The sequence below is a fragment of the Oncorhynchus clarkii genome, chromosome 30 (assembly GCF_045791955.1).
Source record: "Oncorhynchus clarkii lewisi isolate Uvic-CL-2024 chromosome 30, UVic_Ocla_1.0, whole genome shotgun sequence".
NCBI lineage: Eukaryota > Metazoa > Chordata > Actinopteri > Salmoniformes > Salmonidae > Oncorhynchus > Oncorhynchus clarkii.
Genome location: NC_092176.1, coordinates 45579202 through 45595668, shown reverse-complemented (window position 1 = coordinate 45595668; position 16467 = coordinate 45579202). Strand labels below are relative to the sequence as shown.

Genomic DNA, 16467 nt, shown 5'->3' with positions numbered 1-16467 from the left:
CATGTCTATAGGGATGGTGACAGGGTGACTTAATCTACATGTCTATAGGGATGGTGACAGGGTGACTTACTCTACATGTCTGTAGGGATGGTGACTTAATCTACATGTCTATAGGGATGGTGACAGGGTGACTTAATCTACATGTCTATAGGGATGGTGACAGGGTGACTTAATCTACATGTCTATAGGGATGGTGACAGGGTGACTTACTCTACATGTCTGTAGGAATGGTGACAGGGTGACTTACTCTACATGTCTATAGAGATGGTGACTTAATCTACCTGTCTATAGAGATGGTGACTTAATCTACATGTCTATAGAGATGGTGACTTAATCTACATGTCTATAGAGATGGTGACTTAATCTACATGTCTATAGGAATGGTGACTTACTCTACATGTCTATAGAGATGGTGACTTAATCTACATGTCTATAGGGATGGTGACAGGGTGACTTAATCTACATGTCTATAGGGATGGTGACTTAATCTACATGTCTATAGGGATGGTGACAGGGTGACTTAATCTACATGTCTATAGGGATGGTGACAGGGTGACTTAATCTACATGTCTATAGGGATGGTGACAGGGTGACTTAATCTACATGTCTATAGGGATGGTGACTTAATCTACATGTCTATAGGATGGTGACAGGGTGACTTAATCTACATGTCTGTAGGGATGGTGACAGGGTGACTTAATCTACATGTCTGTAGGGATGGTGACTTAATCTACATGTCTATTGGAATGGTGACTTACTCTACATGTCTATAGAGATGGTGACTTAATCTACATGTATATAGGGATGGTGACAGGGTGACTTAATCTACATGTCTGTAGGGATGGTGACATGGTGACTTAATCTACATGTCTATAGGGATGGTGACAGGGTGACTTAATCTACATGTCTATAGGGATGGTGACAGGGTGACTTAATCTACATGTCTATAGGGATGGTGACTTAATCTACATGTCTATAGGGATGGTGACAGGGTGACTTAATCTACATGTCTATAGGGATGGTGACAGGGTGACTTAATCTACATGTCTGTAGGGATGGTGACAGGGTGACTAAATCTACATGTCTATAGGGATGGTGACAGGGTGACTTAATCTACATGTCTGTAGGGATGGTGACAGGGTGACTTAATCTACATGTCTATAGGGATGGTGACAGGGTGACTTAATCTACATGTCTGTAGGGATGGTGACAGGGTGACTTACTCTACATGTCTATAGAGATGGTGACTTAATCTACCTGTCTATAGAGATGGTGACTTAATCTACATGTCTATAGAGATGGTGACTTAATCTACATGTCTATAGAGGTGGTGACTTAATCTACATGTCTATAGAGATGGTGACTTAATCTACATGTCTATAGAGATGGTGACTTAATCTACATGTCTATAGAGATGGTGACTTAATCTACATGTCTATAGGAATGGTGACTTACTCTACATGTCTATAGAGATGGTGACTTAATCTACATGTCTATAGGAATGGTGACTTACTCTACATGTCTATAGAGATGGTGACTTAATCTACATGTCTATAGGGATGGTGACAGGGTGACTTAATCTACATGTCTATAGGGATGGTGACTTAATCTACATGTCTATAGTGATGGTGACAGGGTGACTTAATCTACATGTCTGTAGGGATGGTGACTTAATCTACATGTCTATAGGGATGGTGACTTAATCTACATGTCTATAGGGATGGTGACAGGGTGACTTAATCTACATGACTATAGGGATGGTGACAGGGTGACTTAATCTACATGCCTATAGGGATGGTGACAGGGTGACTTAATCTACATGTCTATAGGGATGGTGACAGGGTGACTTAATCTACATGGCTGTAGGGATGGTGACAGGGTGACTTAATCTACATGTCTATAGGGATGGTGACAGGGTGACTTAATCTACATGTCTATAGGGATGGTGACAGGGTGACTTAATCTACATGTCTGTAGGGATGGTGACTCACTCTACATGCCTATAGAGATGGTGACTTAATCTACATGTCTATAGGGATGGTGACAGGGTGACTTAATCTACATGTCTGTAGGGATGGTGACAGGGTGACTTAATCTACATGTCTATAGGGATGGTGACAGGGTGACTTAATCTACATGTCTATAGGGATGGTGACAGGGTGACTTAATCTACATGTCTATAGGGATGGTGACAGGGTGACTTAATCTACATGTCTATAGGGATGGTGACAGGGTGACTTAATCTACATGTCTATAGGGATGGTGACTTAATCTACATATCTATAGGGATGGTGACAGGGTGACTTAATCTACATGTCTATAGGGATGGTGACTTAATCTACATGTCTATAGGGATGGTGACAGGGTGACTTAATCTACATGTCTATAGGGATGGTGACAGGGTGACTTAATCTACATGTCTGTAGGGATGGTGACAGGGTGACTTAATCTACATGTCTATAGGGATGGTGACTTAATCTACATGTCTATAGGGATGGTGACTTAATCTACATGTCTATAGTGATGGTGACAGGGTGACTTAATCTACATGTCTGTAGGGATGGTGACTTAATCTACATGTCTATAGGGATGGTGACTTAATCTACATGTCTATAGGGATGGTGACAGGGTGACTTAATCTACATGTCTGTAGGGATGGTGACAGGGTGACTTAATCTACATGTCTATAGGATGGTGACAGGGTGACTTAATCTACATGTCTGTAGGGATGGTGACAGGGTGACTTAATCTACATGTCTGTAGGGATGGTGACAGGGTGACTTAATCTACATGTCTATAGGGATGGTGACAGGGTGACTTAATCTACATGCCTATAGGGATGGTGACAGGGTGACTTAATCTACATGTCTATAGGGATGGTGACAGGGTGACTTAATCTACATGTCTGTAGGGATGGTGACAGGGTGACTTAATCTACATGTCTATAGGGATGGTGACAGGGTGACTTAATCTACATGTCTATAGGGATGGTGACAGGGTGACTTAATCTACATGTCTGTAGGGATGGTGACTTAATCTACATGTCTATAGGGATGGTGACAGGGTGACTTAATATACATGTCTATAGAGATGGTGACTTAATCTACATGTCTATAGGAATGGTGACTTACTCTACATGTCTATAGAGATGGTGACTTAATCTACATGTCTATAGGGATGGTGACAGGGTGACTTAATCTACATGTCTATAGGGATGGTGACTTAATCTACATGTCTATAGTGATGGTGACAGGGTGACTTAATCTACATGTCTGTAGGGATGGTGACAGGTTGACTTAATCTACATGTCTGTAGGGATGGTGACTTAATCTACATGTCTATAGGGATGGTGACAGGGTGACTTAATATACATGTCTATAGAGATGGTGACTTAATCTACATGTCTATAGGAATGGTGACTTACTCTACATGTCTATAGAGATGGTGACTTAATCTACATGTCTATAGGGATGGTGACAGGGTGACTTAATCTACATGTCTATAGGGATGGTGACTTAATCTACATGTCTATAGTGATGGTGACAGGGTGACTTAATCTACATGTCTGTAGGGATGGTGACTTAATCTACATGTCTATAGGGATGGTGACTTAATCTACATGTCTATAGGGATGGTGACAGGGTGACTTAATCTACATGTCTGTAGGGATGGTGACAGGGTGACTTAATCTACATGTCTATAGGATGGTGACAGGGTGACTTAGGGTGTCTACATGTCTGTAGGGATGGTGACAGGGTGACTTAATCTACATGTCTGTAGGGATGGTGACAGGGTGACTTAATCTACATGTCTATAGGGATGGTGACAGGGTGACTTAATCTACATGCCTATAGGGATGGTGACATGGTGACTTAATCTACATGTCTATAGGGATGGTGACAGGGTGACTTAATCTACATGTCTGTAGGGATGGTGACAGGGTGACTTAATCTACATGTCTATAGGGATGGTGACAGGGTGACTTAATCTACATGTCTATAGGGATGGTGACAGGGTGACTTAATCTACATGTCTATAGTGATGGTGACAGGGTGACTTAATCTACATGTCTATAGGGATGGTGACAGGGTGACTTAATCTACATGTCTATAGGGATGGTGACAGGGTGACTTAATCTACATGTCTATAGGGATGGTGACTTAATCTACATGTCTATAGGGATGGTGACAGGGTGACTTAATCTACATGTCTATAGGGATGGTGACAGGGTGACTTAATCTACATGTCTGTAGGGATGGTGACAGGGTGACTTAATCTACATGTCTATAGGGATGGTGACTTAATCTACATGTCTATAGGGATGGTGACAGGGTGACTTAATCTACATGTCTGTAGGGATGGTGACAGGGTGACTTAATCTACATGTCTATAGGGATGGTGACTTAATCTACATGTCTATAGGGATGGTGACAGGGTGACTTAATCTACATGTCTGTAGGGATGGTGACAGGGTGACTTAATCTACATGTCTATAGGATGGTGACAGGGTGACTTAATCTACATGTCTGTAGGGATGGTGACAGGGTGACTTAATCTACATGTCTGTAGGGATGGTGACAGGGTGACTTAATCTACATGTCTATAGGGATGGTGACAGGGTGACTTAATCTACATGCCTATAGGGATGGTGACATGGTGACTTAATCTACATGTCTATAGGGATGGTGACAGGGTGACTTAATCTACATGTCTGTAGGGATGGTGACAGGGTGACTTAATCTACATGTCTATAGGGATGGTGACAGGGTGACTTAATCTACATGTCTATAGGGATGGTGACAGGGTGACTTAATCTACATGTCTATAGGGATGGTGACAGGGTGACTTAATCTACATGTCTATAGGGATGGTGACAGGGTGACTTAATCTACATGTCTATAGGGATGGTGACAGGGTGACTTAATCTACATGTCTATAGGGATGGTGACTTAATCTACATGTCTATAGGGATGGTGACAGGGTGACTTAATCTACATGTCTATAGGGATGGTGACAGGGTGACTTAATCTACATGTCTGTAGGGATGGTGACAGGGTGACTTAATCTACATGTCTATAGGGATGGTGACTTAATCTACATGTCTATAGGGATGGTGACAGGGTGACTTAATCTACATGTCTGTAGGGATGGTGACAGGGTGACTTAATCTACATGTCTATAGGGATGGTGACTTAATCTACATGTCTATAGGGATGGTGACAGGGTGACTTAATCTACATGTCTGTAGGGATGGTGACAGGGTGACTTACTCTACATGTCTATAGGGATGGTGACAGGGTGACTTAATCTACATGTCTATAGGGATGGTGACAGGGTGACTTAATCTACATGTCTGTAGGGATGGTGACTTAATCTACATGTCTATAGGGATGGTGACTTAATCTACATGTCTATAGGGATGGTGACAGGGTGACTTAATCTACATGTCTGTAGGGATGGTGACAGGGTGACTTAATCTACATGTCTATAGGGATGGTGACAGGGTGACTTAATCTACATGTCTGTAGGGATGGTGACAGGGTGACTTAATCTACATGTCTGTAGGGATGGTGACAGGGTGACTTACTCTACATGTCTATAGGGATGGTGACAGGGTGACTTAATCTACATGTCTATAGGGATGGTGACAGGGTGACTTAATCTACATGTCTATAGGGATGGTGACAGGGTGACTTACTCTACATGTCTGTAGGGATGGTGACTTCATCTACATGTCTATAGGGATGGTGACAGGTTGACTTAATCTACATGTCTGTAGGGATGGTGACTTAATCTACATGTCTATAGGGATGGTGACAGGGTGACTTAATATACATGTCTATAGAGATGGTGACTTAATCTACATGTCTATAGGGATGGTGACAGGGTGACTTAATCTACATGTCTGTAGGGATGGTGACAGGGTGACTTAATCTACATGTCTATAGAGATGGTGACTTAATCTACATGTCTATAGAGATGGTGACTTAATCTGCATGTCTATAGAGATGGTGACTTAATCTACATGTCTATAGAGATGGTGACTTAATCTACATGTCTATAGAGATGGTGACTTAATCTACATGTCTATAGGGATGGTGACAGGGTGACTTAATCTACATGTCTATAGGGATGGTGACAGGGTGACTTAATCTACATGTCTAGGGATGGTGACAGGGTGACTTAATCTACATGTCTATAGGGATGGTGACAGGGTGACTTACTCTACATGTCTATAGGGATGGTGACAGGGTGACTTACTCTACATGTCTATAGGGATGGTGACAGGGTGACTTAATCTACATGTCTATAGAGATGGTGACAGGGTGACTTACTCTACATGTCTATAGGGATGGTGACAGGGTGACTCACTCTACATGTCTATAGGGACGGTGACAGGGTGACTTACTCTACATGTCTGTAGGGATGGTGACAGGGTGACTTACTCTACATGTCTGTAGGGATGGTGACAGGGTGACTTACTCTACATGTCTATAGGGACGGTGACAGGGTGACTTACTCTGCATGTCTGTAGGGATGGTGACAGGGTGACTTACTCTGCATGTCTATAGGGACGGTGACAGGGTGATTTAATCTACATGTCTATAGGGATGGTGACTTAATCTACATGTCTGTAGGGATGGTGACTTACTCTGCATGTCTGTAGGGATGGTGACAGGGTGACTTACTCTACATGTCTGTAGGAATGGTGACAGGGTGACTTACTCTGCATGTCTGTAGGGATGGTGACTTACTCTACATGTCTGTAGGGATGGTGACAGGGTGACTTACTCTACATGTCTGTAGGGATGGTGACAGGGTGACTTACTCTGCATGTCTGTAGGGATGGTGGACAGGGTGGAGTGGTGGAAGGGGACTGTATAGTCTGCTAGTGAAGACATCAGGTATGGCGTGTCCAGGGCTGGTACATTTGGGAGGCGCCCTGTGGATGGCTGATACGTCAACACTCTGAGGGTTAGAGAAACACAGAGTAGAGTCAGCGACACAACAAAAGTAAACATCGTCAACAACAAATAGGACAGAGCACGGGTTTAATATGTATAGGAGTTGTTGTTGTCGTCACACAGCTATCACATTGCAGCAGAGTTTGGCAGAAGCCACGTGCACGGATGTTCGCAAGTTCAGCCTCTTTACGTGGCTCCTGTTCGATGTTATTTACACTGCTGCTTGTGGTCATATCGCTGAGTCTCAGTTTAAAAACCAGTCAAGTGAAGATGACCCCCTTGCCTGTCTTTGACACCTCATTAAGCACAAGAAAGATGCTGAAAAACGTTTATATTTAGAAACAGATAAGATTAGCTTTCTTGAAACATTATTTTGATGGAATGTAATTTGATCTCATGAGAAATTAAGCTAAATGATGCACACCCAAATGTGCTATTTTTTTAATTTTTTTTTTAAGATTCAATTTGATCTTCAATAAATATAGTACCAAACATCATTGCGTGTCAAAAAAAGATACAGTAGCACTGTCAAAGGCTGTACAAAACAGTCTGCAAACACCACGAACCATGTGTTTACAATACCGCGTTGGTAATAAAGCACAATTTGTCCCATAGAAATCCTGGTTGAGAAACGACTGAACAAATGGAACAACGAAACAGCACAGCAAGTAAGTGAAAGAAATCAGATGTGATGATGTTTTACTGGTAATGGGGACAAAATGCATTTTTGGTCAGTGTAAACGTAAATGACAACCAAGTAACTTTCTGGGTCAGTGTGGTGTGTGTGTGTGTATGTAACCTTTATTTAACCAGGCAAGTCAGTTAAGAACAAATTCTTAGTTACAATGACGGCCCGGACGACGCTGGGCCAACCTATGGGATTCCCAATCACGGCCGGATGTGATACAGCCTGGATTCGAACCACGGACTGTAGAAAAACAGATGGAGTCTGCAAAAGACCTGAGACTGGGACGGATATTTGTCTTCCAACAAGACAATGATCCAAAACATAAAGCAAAATCTACAATGGAATGGTTCAAAAATAAACATATCCAGGTGTTAGAATGGCCAAGTCAAAGTCCAGACCTGAATCCAATCGAGAATCTGTGGAAAGAACTGAAAACTGCTGTTCACAAATGCTCTCCATCCAACCTCACTGAGCTCGAGCTGTTTTGCAAGGAGGAATGGGAAAAAATGTCAGTCTCTCGATGTGCAAAACTGATAGAGACATACCCCAAGCGACTTACAGCTGTAATCGCAGCAAAAGGTGGCGCTTCAAAGTATTAACTTAAGGGGGCTGAATAATTTTGCACGCCCAATTTTTCAGTTTTTGATTTGTTAAAAAAGTTTGAAATATCCAATAAATGTCGTTCCACTTCATGATTGTGTCCCACTTGTTGTTGATTCTTCACAAAAAAATACAGTTTTATATCTTTATGTTTGAAGCCTGAAATTAGGCAAAAGGTCGCAAAGTTCAAGGGGGCCGAATACTTTCGCAAGGCACTGTACCAGTCATATTACCAGGGTTACAGGTTCTATTCATTCTATTTACCAGGGTTAGAGGTTCTATTCATTCTATTTACCAGTCATATGACCAGGGTTAGAGGTTCTATTAATTCTATTTACCAGTCATATTACCAGGGTTACAGGTTCTATTCATTCTATTTACCAGTCATATGACCAGGGTTAGAGGTTCTATTCATTCTATTTACCAGTCATATGACCAGGGTTACAGGTTCTATTCATTCTATTTACCAGGGTTAGAGGTTCTATTCATTCTATTTACCAGTCATATTACCAGGGTTACAGGTTCTATTCATTCTATTTACCAGTCATATTACCAGGGTTACAGGTTCTATTCATTCTATTTACCAGTCATATTACCAGGGTTAGAGGTTCTATTCATTCTATTTACCAGTCATATTACCAGGGTTAGAGGTTCTATTCATTCTATTTACCAGTCATATTACCAGGGTTACAGGTTCTATTCATTCTATTTACCAGTCATATGACCAGGGTTACAGGTTCTATTCATTCTATTTACCAGGGTTAGAGGTTCTATTCATTCTATTTACCAGTCATATTACCAGGGTTATAGGTTCTATTAATTCTATTTACCAGGGTTAGAGGTTCTATTCATTCTATTTACCAGTCATATTACCAGGGTTAGAGGTTCTATTCATTCTATTTACCAGGGTTAGAGGTTCTATTCATTCTATTTACCTGTCATATTACCAGGGTTAGAGGTTCTATTCATTCTATTTACCAGTCATATTACCAGGGTTACAGGTTCTATTCATTATATTTACCAGTCATATGACCAGGGTTAGAGGTTCCAAGTATGTTCTTGGAATGTATGTTCTTCTATCACCATCAGACTGTTGAACAGCTTATATTACCATCAGACTGTTGAACAGCACATTCAAGAAAATGTGAACCAGGAACAGATATAGCCCTTGGTTCACTCCAGAGCTGACTGCCCTTGACCATCACACAAATATCCTGTGGTGTACTGCATTAGCATCGAATAGCCCCCACAATATGTAACTTTTCAGGGAAGTTAGGAACCAATATACACAGGCAGTTAGGAAAGCAAAGGCTAGCTTTTTCAAACAGAAATTTGCATCCTGTAGCACAAACTCCAAAAAGTTCTGGGACACTGTAAAGTCCATGGAGAACAAGAGCACCTCCTCCCAGCTGCCCACTGCACTGAGGCTAGGAAACACTGTCACCACCGATAAATCCATGATAATTTTGAATTTCAATAAGCAGCTTTCTACGGCTGGCCTTGCTTTCCACCTGGCTACCCCTACCCCAGTCAACAGCCCTGCACCCCCCTCAGCATCTTTCCCAAGCCTCCCTCATTTCTCTTTCACCAAAATCCAGATAGCTGATGTTCTGAAAGAGCTGCAAAATCTGGACACCTACACATCAGCCGGGCTAGACAATCTGGACCCTATCTTTCTAAAATTATCCTCCGAAATTGTTGCAACCCCTATTACTAGCCTGTTAAACCTCTCTTTCGTATAGTCTGAGATCCCCTTAAGATTGGAAAGCTGCCGCGGTCATCCCCCTCTTCAAAGGGGGAGACACTCTAGACCCAAACTGCTACAGACCTATATCTTTCCTACCCTGCCTTTCTAAGGTCTTCGAAAGCCAAGTCAACAAACAGATCACTGACCATTTCGAATCCCACCGTACCTTCTCCGCTATGCAATCTGGTTTCAGAGCTGGTCATGGGTGCACCTCAGCCACGCTCAAGGTCCTAAACGATATCATAACCGGACCTCTGGCAGTCTCTATGGGGGTGCCACAGGGTTCAATTCTCGGGCCGACTCTCTTCTCTGTATACATCAATGATGTCGCTCTTGCTGCTGGTGATTCTCTGATCCCCCTCTACATAGACGACACCATTCTGTATACTTCTGGCCCTTTTTTGGATACTGTGTTAATATTAACTAACCTCCAGATGAGCTTCAATGCCATACAACTCTCCTTCCGTGGCCTCCAACTGCTCTTAAATGCTAGTAAAACTAAATGCATGCTCTTCAACCAATCGCTGCCCGCACCCGCCTGCCCGACTAGCATCACTACTCTGGACGGTTCTGACTTAGAATATGTGGACAACTACAGATACCTAGGTGTCTGGTTAGACTGTAAACTCTCCTTCCAGACTCACATTAACTTCTTCGATATAGGGGGCGCACTTTTAATTTTTGGATTAAAAAACGTTCCCGTTTTAAACAAGATATTTTGTCACGAAAAGATGCTCGACTATGCATATAATTGACAGCTTTGGAAAGAAAACACTCTGACGTTTCCAAAACTGCAAAGATATTATCTGTGAGTGCCACAGAACTGACGCTACAACGTTTGCCATGTTTCTGTCGATATTATGGAGTTAATTTGGAAAAAAGTTTGGCGTTGTAATGACTGAATTTTCGGGTTTTTTTTCTTAGCCAAACGTGATGAACAAAACGGAGCGATTTCTCCTACACAAATAATATTTTTGGAAAAACGGAACATTTGCTATCTAACTGGAGAGTCTCCTCATTGAAAACATCCGAAGTTCTTCAAAGGTAAATTATTTTATTTGAATGCTTTTCTTGTTTTTGTGAAAATGTTGCCTGCTGAATGCTACGCTAAATGCTATGCTAGCTATCAATACTCTTACACAAATGCTTGTGTAGCTATGGTTGAAAAGCATATTTTGAAAATCTGAGATGACAGTGTTGTTAACAAAAGGCTAAGCTTGTGAGCCAATATATTTATTTCATTTCATTTGCGATTTTCATGAATAGGAAACGTTGCGTTATGCTAATGAGCTTGAGGCTATACTTACGCTCCCGGATACGGGATTGCTCGACGCTAGAGGTTAAAAGACCGCTCAAATTTGAAATATCTGTATCGTTTTTTTTTTTCCCACAAGGAATATATCGGACATCGGTATCGGCCAAAAATGTCATATCGGTGCATCACGAGTGTATATTAAATGGCTTTGTCTACTTTCTAAATGTAGCTGTTCTAAAGGTCCCGGCTTGTATGAGTGGAAGCCAGGAGATGCTAAAAAGGCTTGTTAATTAACGGTCAATTACCGGGAGACAGGCAGATATTTGCATGTCAGTTACCGGCTGACAGAATGTCATGACCACTACAGCCCGAATAGCGACGATTTCAGTTATTATTATTATATATTTTTTTACTTTATTCAGTAAATATTTTCTTAACTCTATTTCTTGAACTGCGTTGTTGGTTAAGGACTTTAAGTAAAGCATTTCACTATAAGGTCTACCTACGCCTGTTGTATTCGGCGCATGTGACAAATCAAATTCGATTTGAACTCACCCCTTGGCGTGAACCTCTTCTGTCTTGGACATGTAGAGGCATCTCTTCTTCAGTGGCGGATCAGGCTCCTCTTCCTCCTCCTCTTCCTCTGATGAGCTCTCCAGGGTCAGGTCGATCACGTCTGCCTTCTTATTGGTTGAGCTGAGCTCGCTGTGGGAGGGGACCACGGCACATAGACGCGCTGAAGGAGGAGATGAGTATGAAGTGACCGATCAGTCAGTAGGTATACTATACATACAGTATTTATAGCAGAGACGGATGATGTCTACAGGAGGACTTACGTTCTATTTTTGGGATACAGGTTGAGGACACACTGAGGGCCTCTTTCCTTGGTCTGATGGGGCACCAGGTCCCGTCCTCCTGGAACTTGATCTCATCCACATCGGAACAGTCGTTCAGAATCTCCATGAACAACCTGAGAGACAGAGAGACAGACATGTTCCAACAACCTGACAGACAGACAGACAGACAGACATGTTCCAACAACCTGTCAGACAGAGGGGCAGACATGTTCCAACAACCTGACAGACAGAGGGACAGACATGTTCCAACAACCTGACAGACAGAGAGACAGACATGTTCCAACAACCTGTCAGATAGAGAGACAGACATGTTCCAACAACCTGTCAGAGAGAGACAGACATGTTCCAAAAACCTGTCAGACAGAGAGACAGACATGTTCCAACAACCTGACAGACAGAGAGACAGACATGTTCCAACAACCTGACAGACAGAGAGACAGACATGTTCCAACAACCTGACAGACAGAGAGACAGACATGTTCCAACAACCTGTCAGAGAGAGAGACAGACATGTTCCAACAACCTGACAGACAGAGAGACAGACATGTTCCAACAACCTGACAGACATGTTCCAACAACCTGACAGACAGAGAGACAGACATGTTCCAACAACCTGACAGACAGAGAGACAGACATGTTCCAACAACCTGACAGACAGAGAGACAGACATGTTCCAACAACCTGTCAGAGAGAGAGACAGACATGTTCCAACAACCTGACAGACAGAGAGACAGACATGTTCCAACAACCTGACAGACAGAGAGACAGACATGTTCCAACAACCTGACAGACAGAGAGACAGACATGTTCCAACAACCTGACAGACAGAGAGACAGACATGTTCCAACAACCTGACAGACAGAGAGACAGACATGTTCCAACAACCTGTCAGAGAGAGAGACAGACATGTTCCAACAACCTGTCAGAGAGAGAGACAGACATGTTCCAACAACCTGACAGACAGAGAGACAGACATGTTCCAACAACCTGTCAGAGAGAGAGACAGACATGTTCCAACAACCTGTCAGAGAGAGAGACAGACATGTTCCAACAACCTGACAGACAGAGAGACAGACATGTTCCAACAACCTGACAGACAGAGAGACAGACATGTTCCAACAACCTGACAGACATGTTCCAACAACCTGAGAGACAGAGAGACAGACATGTTCCAACAACCTGTCAGAGAGAGAGACAGACATGTTCCAACAACCTGAGAGACAGAGAGACAGACATGTTCCAACAACCTGACAGACAGAGAGACAGACATGTTCCAACAACCTGACAGACAGAGGGACAGACATGTTCCAACAACCTGACAGACAGAGAGACAGACATGTTCCAACAACCTGAGAGACAGAGAGACAGACATGTTCCAACAACCTGACAGACAGAGAGACAGACATGTTCCAACAACCTGACAGACAGAGAGACAGACATGTTCCAACAACCTGAGAGACAGAGAGACAGACATGTTCCAACAACCTGTCAGACAGAGAGACAGACATGTTCCAACAACCTGAGCGACAGAGGGACAGACATGTTCCAACAACCTGACAGACAGAGAGACAGACATGTTCCAACAACCTGACAGACAGAGGGACAGACATGTTCCAACAACCTGTCAGAGAGCGAGACAGACATGTTCCAATAACCTGACAGACAGAGAGACAGACATGTTCCAACAACCTGACAGAGACAGACATGTTCCAACAACCTGACAGAGAGACAGACATGTTCCAACAACCTGACAGAGAGACAGACATGTTCCAACAACCTGACAGACAGAGGGACAGACATGTTCCAACAACCTGACAGACAGAGAGACAGACATGTTCCAACAACCTGACAGACAGAGAGACAGACATGTTCCAACAACCTGACAGACAGAGAGACAGACATGTTCCAACAACGTTCCATTCATTCTTTAAAGTTCCATAGAACACTCTAGTATTCAGCGATGCTATTTATACCATCCAGGTCTATATTCTAATAAACTGGCTGTAAATAAAACGGTTTCTTATTTGACTAATAAATTATAACAGAGGTACCAACACCCATCGATGACGAGGCTCTCATAGGAAGCATTCTCACAGACAGGACATATCCAGGTGTTATTATCATCGTTGTCATTATCATTATTATCGTGATCATTATTGTCATCATAATGAGTGTCATTATAATCTTATCATCATCGTCGTCTGCAATATTATCGTCATTATTATCATCATCGTCGTCATTATTATCGTTACTAATCCTTGTCATTATTATTATCATCATCGTCGTCATTATTATCGTCACTAATCCTTGTCATTATTATCATCATCATCGTCGTCGTCAATATTATCGTCATTATTATCATCATCGTCGTCATTATTATTATCATCATCATCGTCGTCATTATTATCGTCACTAATCATTATTATTATCATTATTATTATTATTGTCATTATCATTATTATCATCATCATTAAGGGTTCAGCAGTGAAACCCTATTGCATTTTCTGCCATCGATTATGATTAACCTTCTGCTGAAAAAAAAAAGAGCAAATTTCCATAAGATGGAAAGGCCTAGGAAGTTGTAACCTTGCATTATGGTAAAAAAAAACAAGGGCCACACCCTCTCATCCAATACCATGCACTATTGGCAACATGGTGGAGCATTAACAAGCCATTAACAATGCAAACTTGGAAAGGTCACACGCGGCCCCTCACCCCGTGGGCCTACAGTCCTGAAATTCAGTACGTAGGTCCCTCTCCTGACAAGGAACACATTTGCCTCAAGGACCCATAAAGTCCACCGTGGACTTTATTTAGTTAAAAACACTTTTAAAACGCTACTCCCTCTAGCACAAAATGACCCATCTGTACAAAACGAGATATGTGGCATCTATGGACCAACCTCTCACAAATAATGTTTTTGCAGGATAGCATCTCAAACAACATGGCCGCTACTGACCTTTCGTGCGGGCGTGGTCTGGCACAGAAATGCATACAACTCCGACACGGATATTTTGTATTCTACCAAAACTTTGGTACATATGTTCCAAACATTGTCAAGACTCAACACATGCAAGCAGATTCATATTAACCACACGGTGGCGCTATAACGGGCACTTGGCCATAACTCTTGATCTGTTTGACTCAAAGTGATGAGTCGAGCTAACCTGTAAAATATGTTTCAGTTTGTCCACATGGTGGCACTGTTGGACAGGAAAAAAATAATTAATGCAAGTTCATTGGCTCATAGCGACAATATTGTTTAAGCAAGAGAGATGCAAATGTGGTAACCATCGGTCCAGCAGTTCTGTTGAAGAACAGAACACAACATTGAAAATGGTCCAAAAACATATATATATATATATATAAAAATAACATGCAACAAAGATTTTACTGAGTTACAGTTAATATGAGGAAATCAGTCAATTTAAATCAATTCATTAGGCCCTAATCTATGGATTTCACATGACTGAGAATACAGATATGCATTGGTTGGTCACAGAGACCTTAAAAGACAGGGCGTGGATCAGAAAACCAGTCCGTATCTGGTGCGACCACCATCATGCAGCGCACATCGAGTTGATCAGGCTGTTGATTGGTAGTCTGTCTAATGTTGTCCCACACCTCTTCAACGGATGTGTGAAGTTACTAGATATTGGCGGGAACTGGACCACGCTGTCGTACACGTTGATCCACAGCATCCCAAACATGCTCAATGGGTGACATGTCTGGTGAGTATGCAGGCCATGGAAGAACTGGGACATTTTCAGCTTCCGGGAATTGTGCACAGATCCTTGTGACATGGGGCCGTGCATTATCATGCTGAAACATGAGGTGTTGGCGGCGGATGAATGGCAGGACAATGGGCCTCAGGATCCCGTCACGGTATCTCTGTGCATTCAAATTGCCATCGATAAAATGCAATTGTGTTCGTTGTCCATAGCTTATGCCTGCCCATACCATAACCCCACCACCATGGGGCACGCTGTTCACAACGTTGACATCAGCAAACCGCTCGCCCACATGATGCCATACACATGGTCTGTGGTTGTGACATACTGCCAACCGTCTGCCACCATCCCAGTACAGTTCAACCAGGATTCATCCTTGAGGAGCACACTTCTCCAGCGAGGCCAGTGGCCATCGTAGGTGAGCATTTGCCCACTGAAGTTGGTTACAACGCCGAACTTCAGTCAGGTCAAGATCCTGGTGAGGACAACAAGCACGCAGATGAGCTTCCCAGAGACCGTTTCTGACAGTTCGTGCAGAAATTCTTCAGTTGTGCAAACCCACAGTTTCATCAGCAGTCTGGGTGGCTGGTCAACAAGTCCAGCAGTCATTTGAAAGATTAAGAA

The 16467-nt window shown here is 42.6% G+C and overlaps 1 protein-coding gene across 6 annotated transcripts in view; it reads right to left on the bottom strand.

Moving 5' to 3' along the window:
• The window catches only part of LOC139389359 (E3 SUMO-protein ligase PIAS2-like), a 31374-nt gene that overhangs the window by 3714 nt on the left and 11193 nt on the right, over nt 1–16467 (bottom strand). For all 6 annotated transcript variants that reach the window (XM_071136058.1, XM_071136059.1, XM_071136057.1 and 3 more), the window contains 3 exons: nt 12092–12225; nt 11811–11991; nt 6830–6969 (listed from right to left, as the gene is read on the bottom strand). In XM_071136058.1, coding sequence (XP_070992159.1) covers nt 6830–6969; nt 11811–11991; nt 12092–12225 — 455 coding nt within the window. The remainder of the gene's footprint in view (nt 1–6829; nt 6970–11810; nt 11992–12091; nt 12226–16467) is intronic.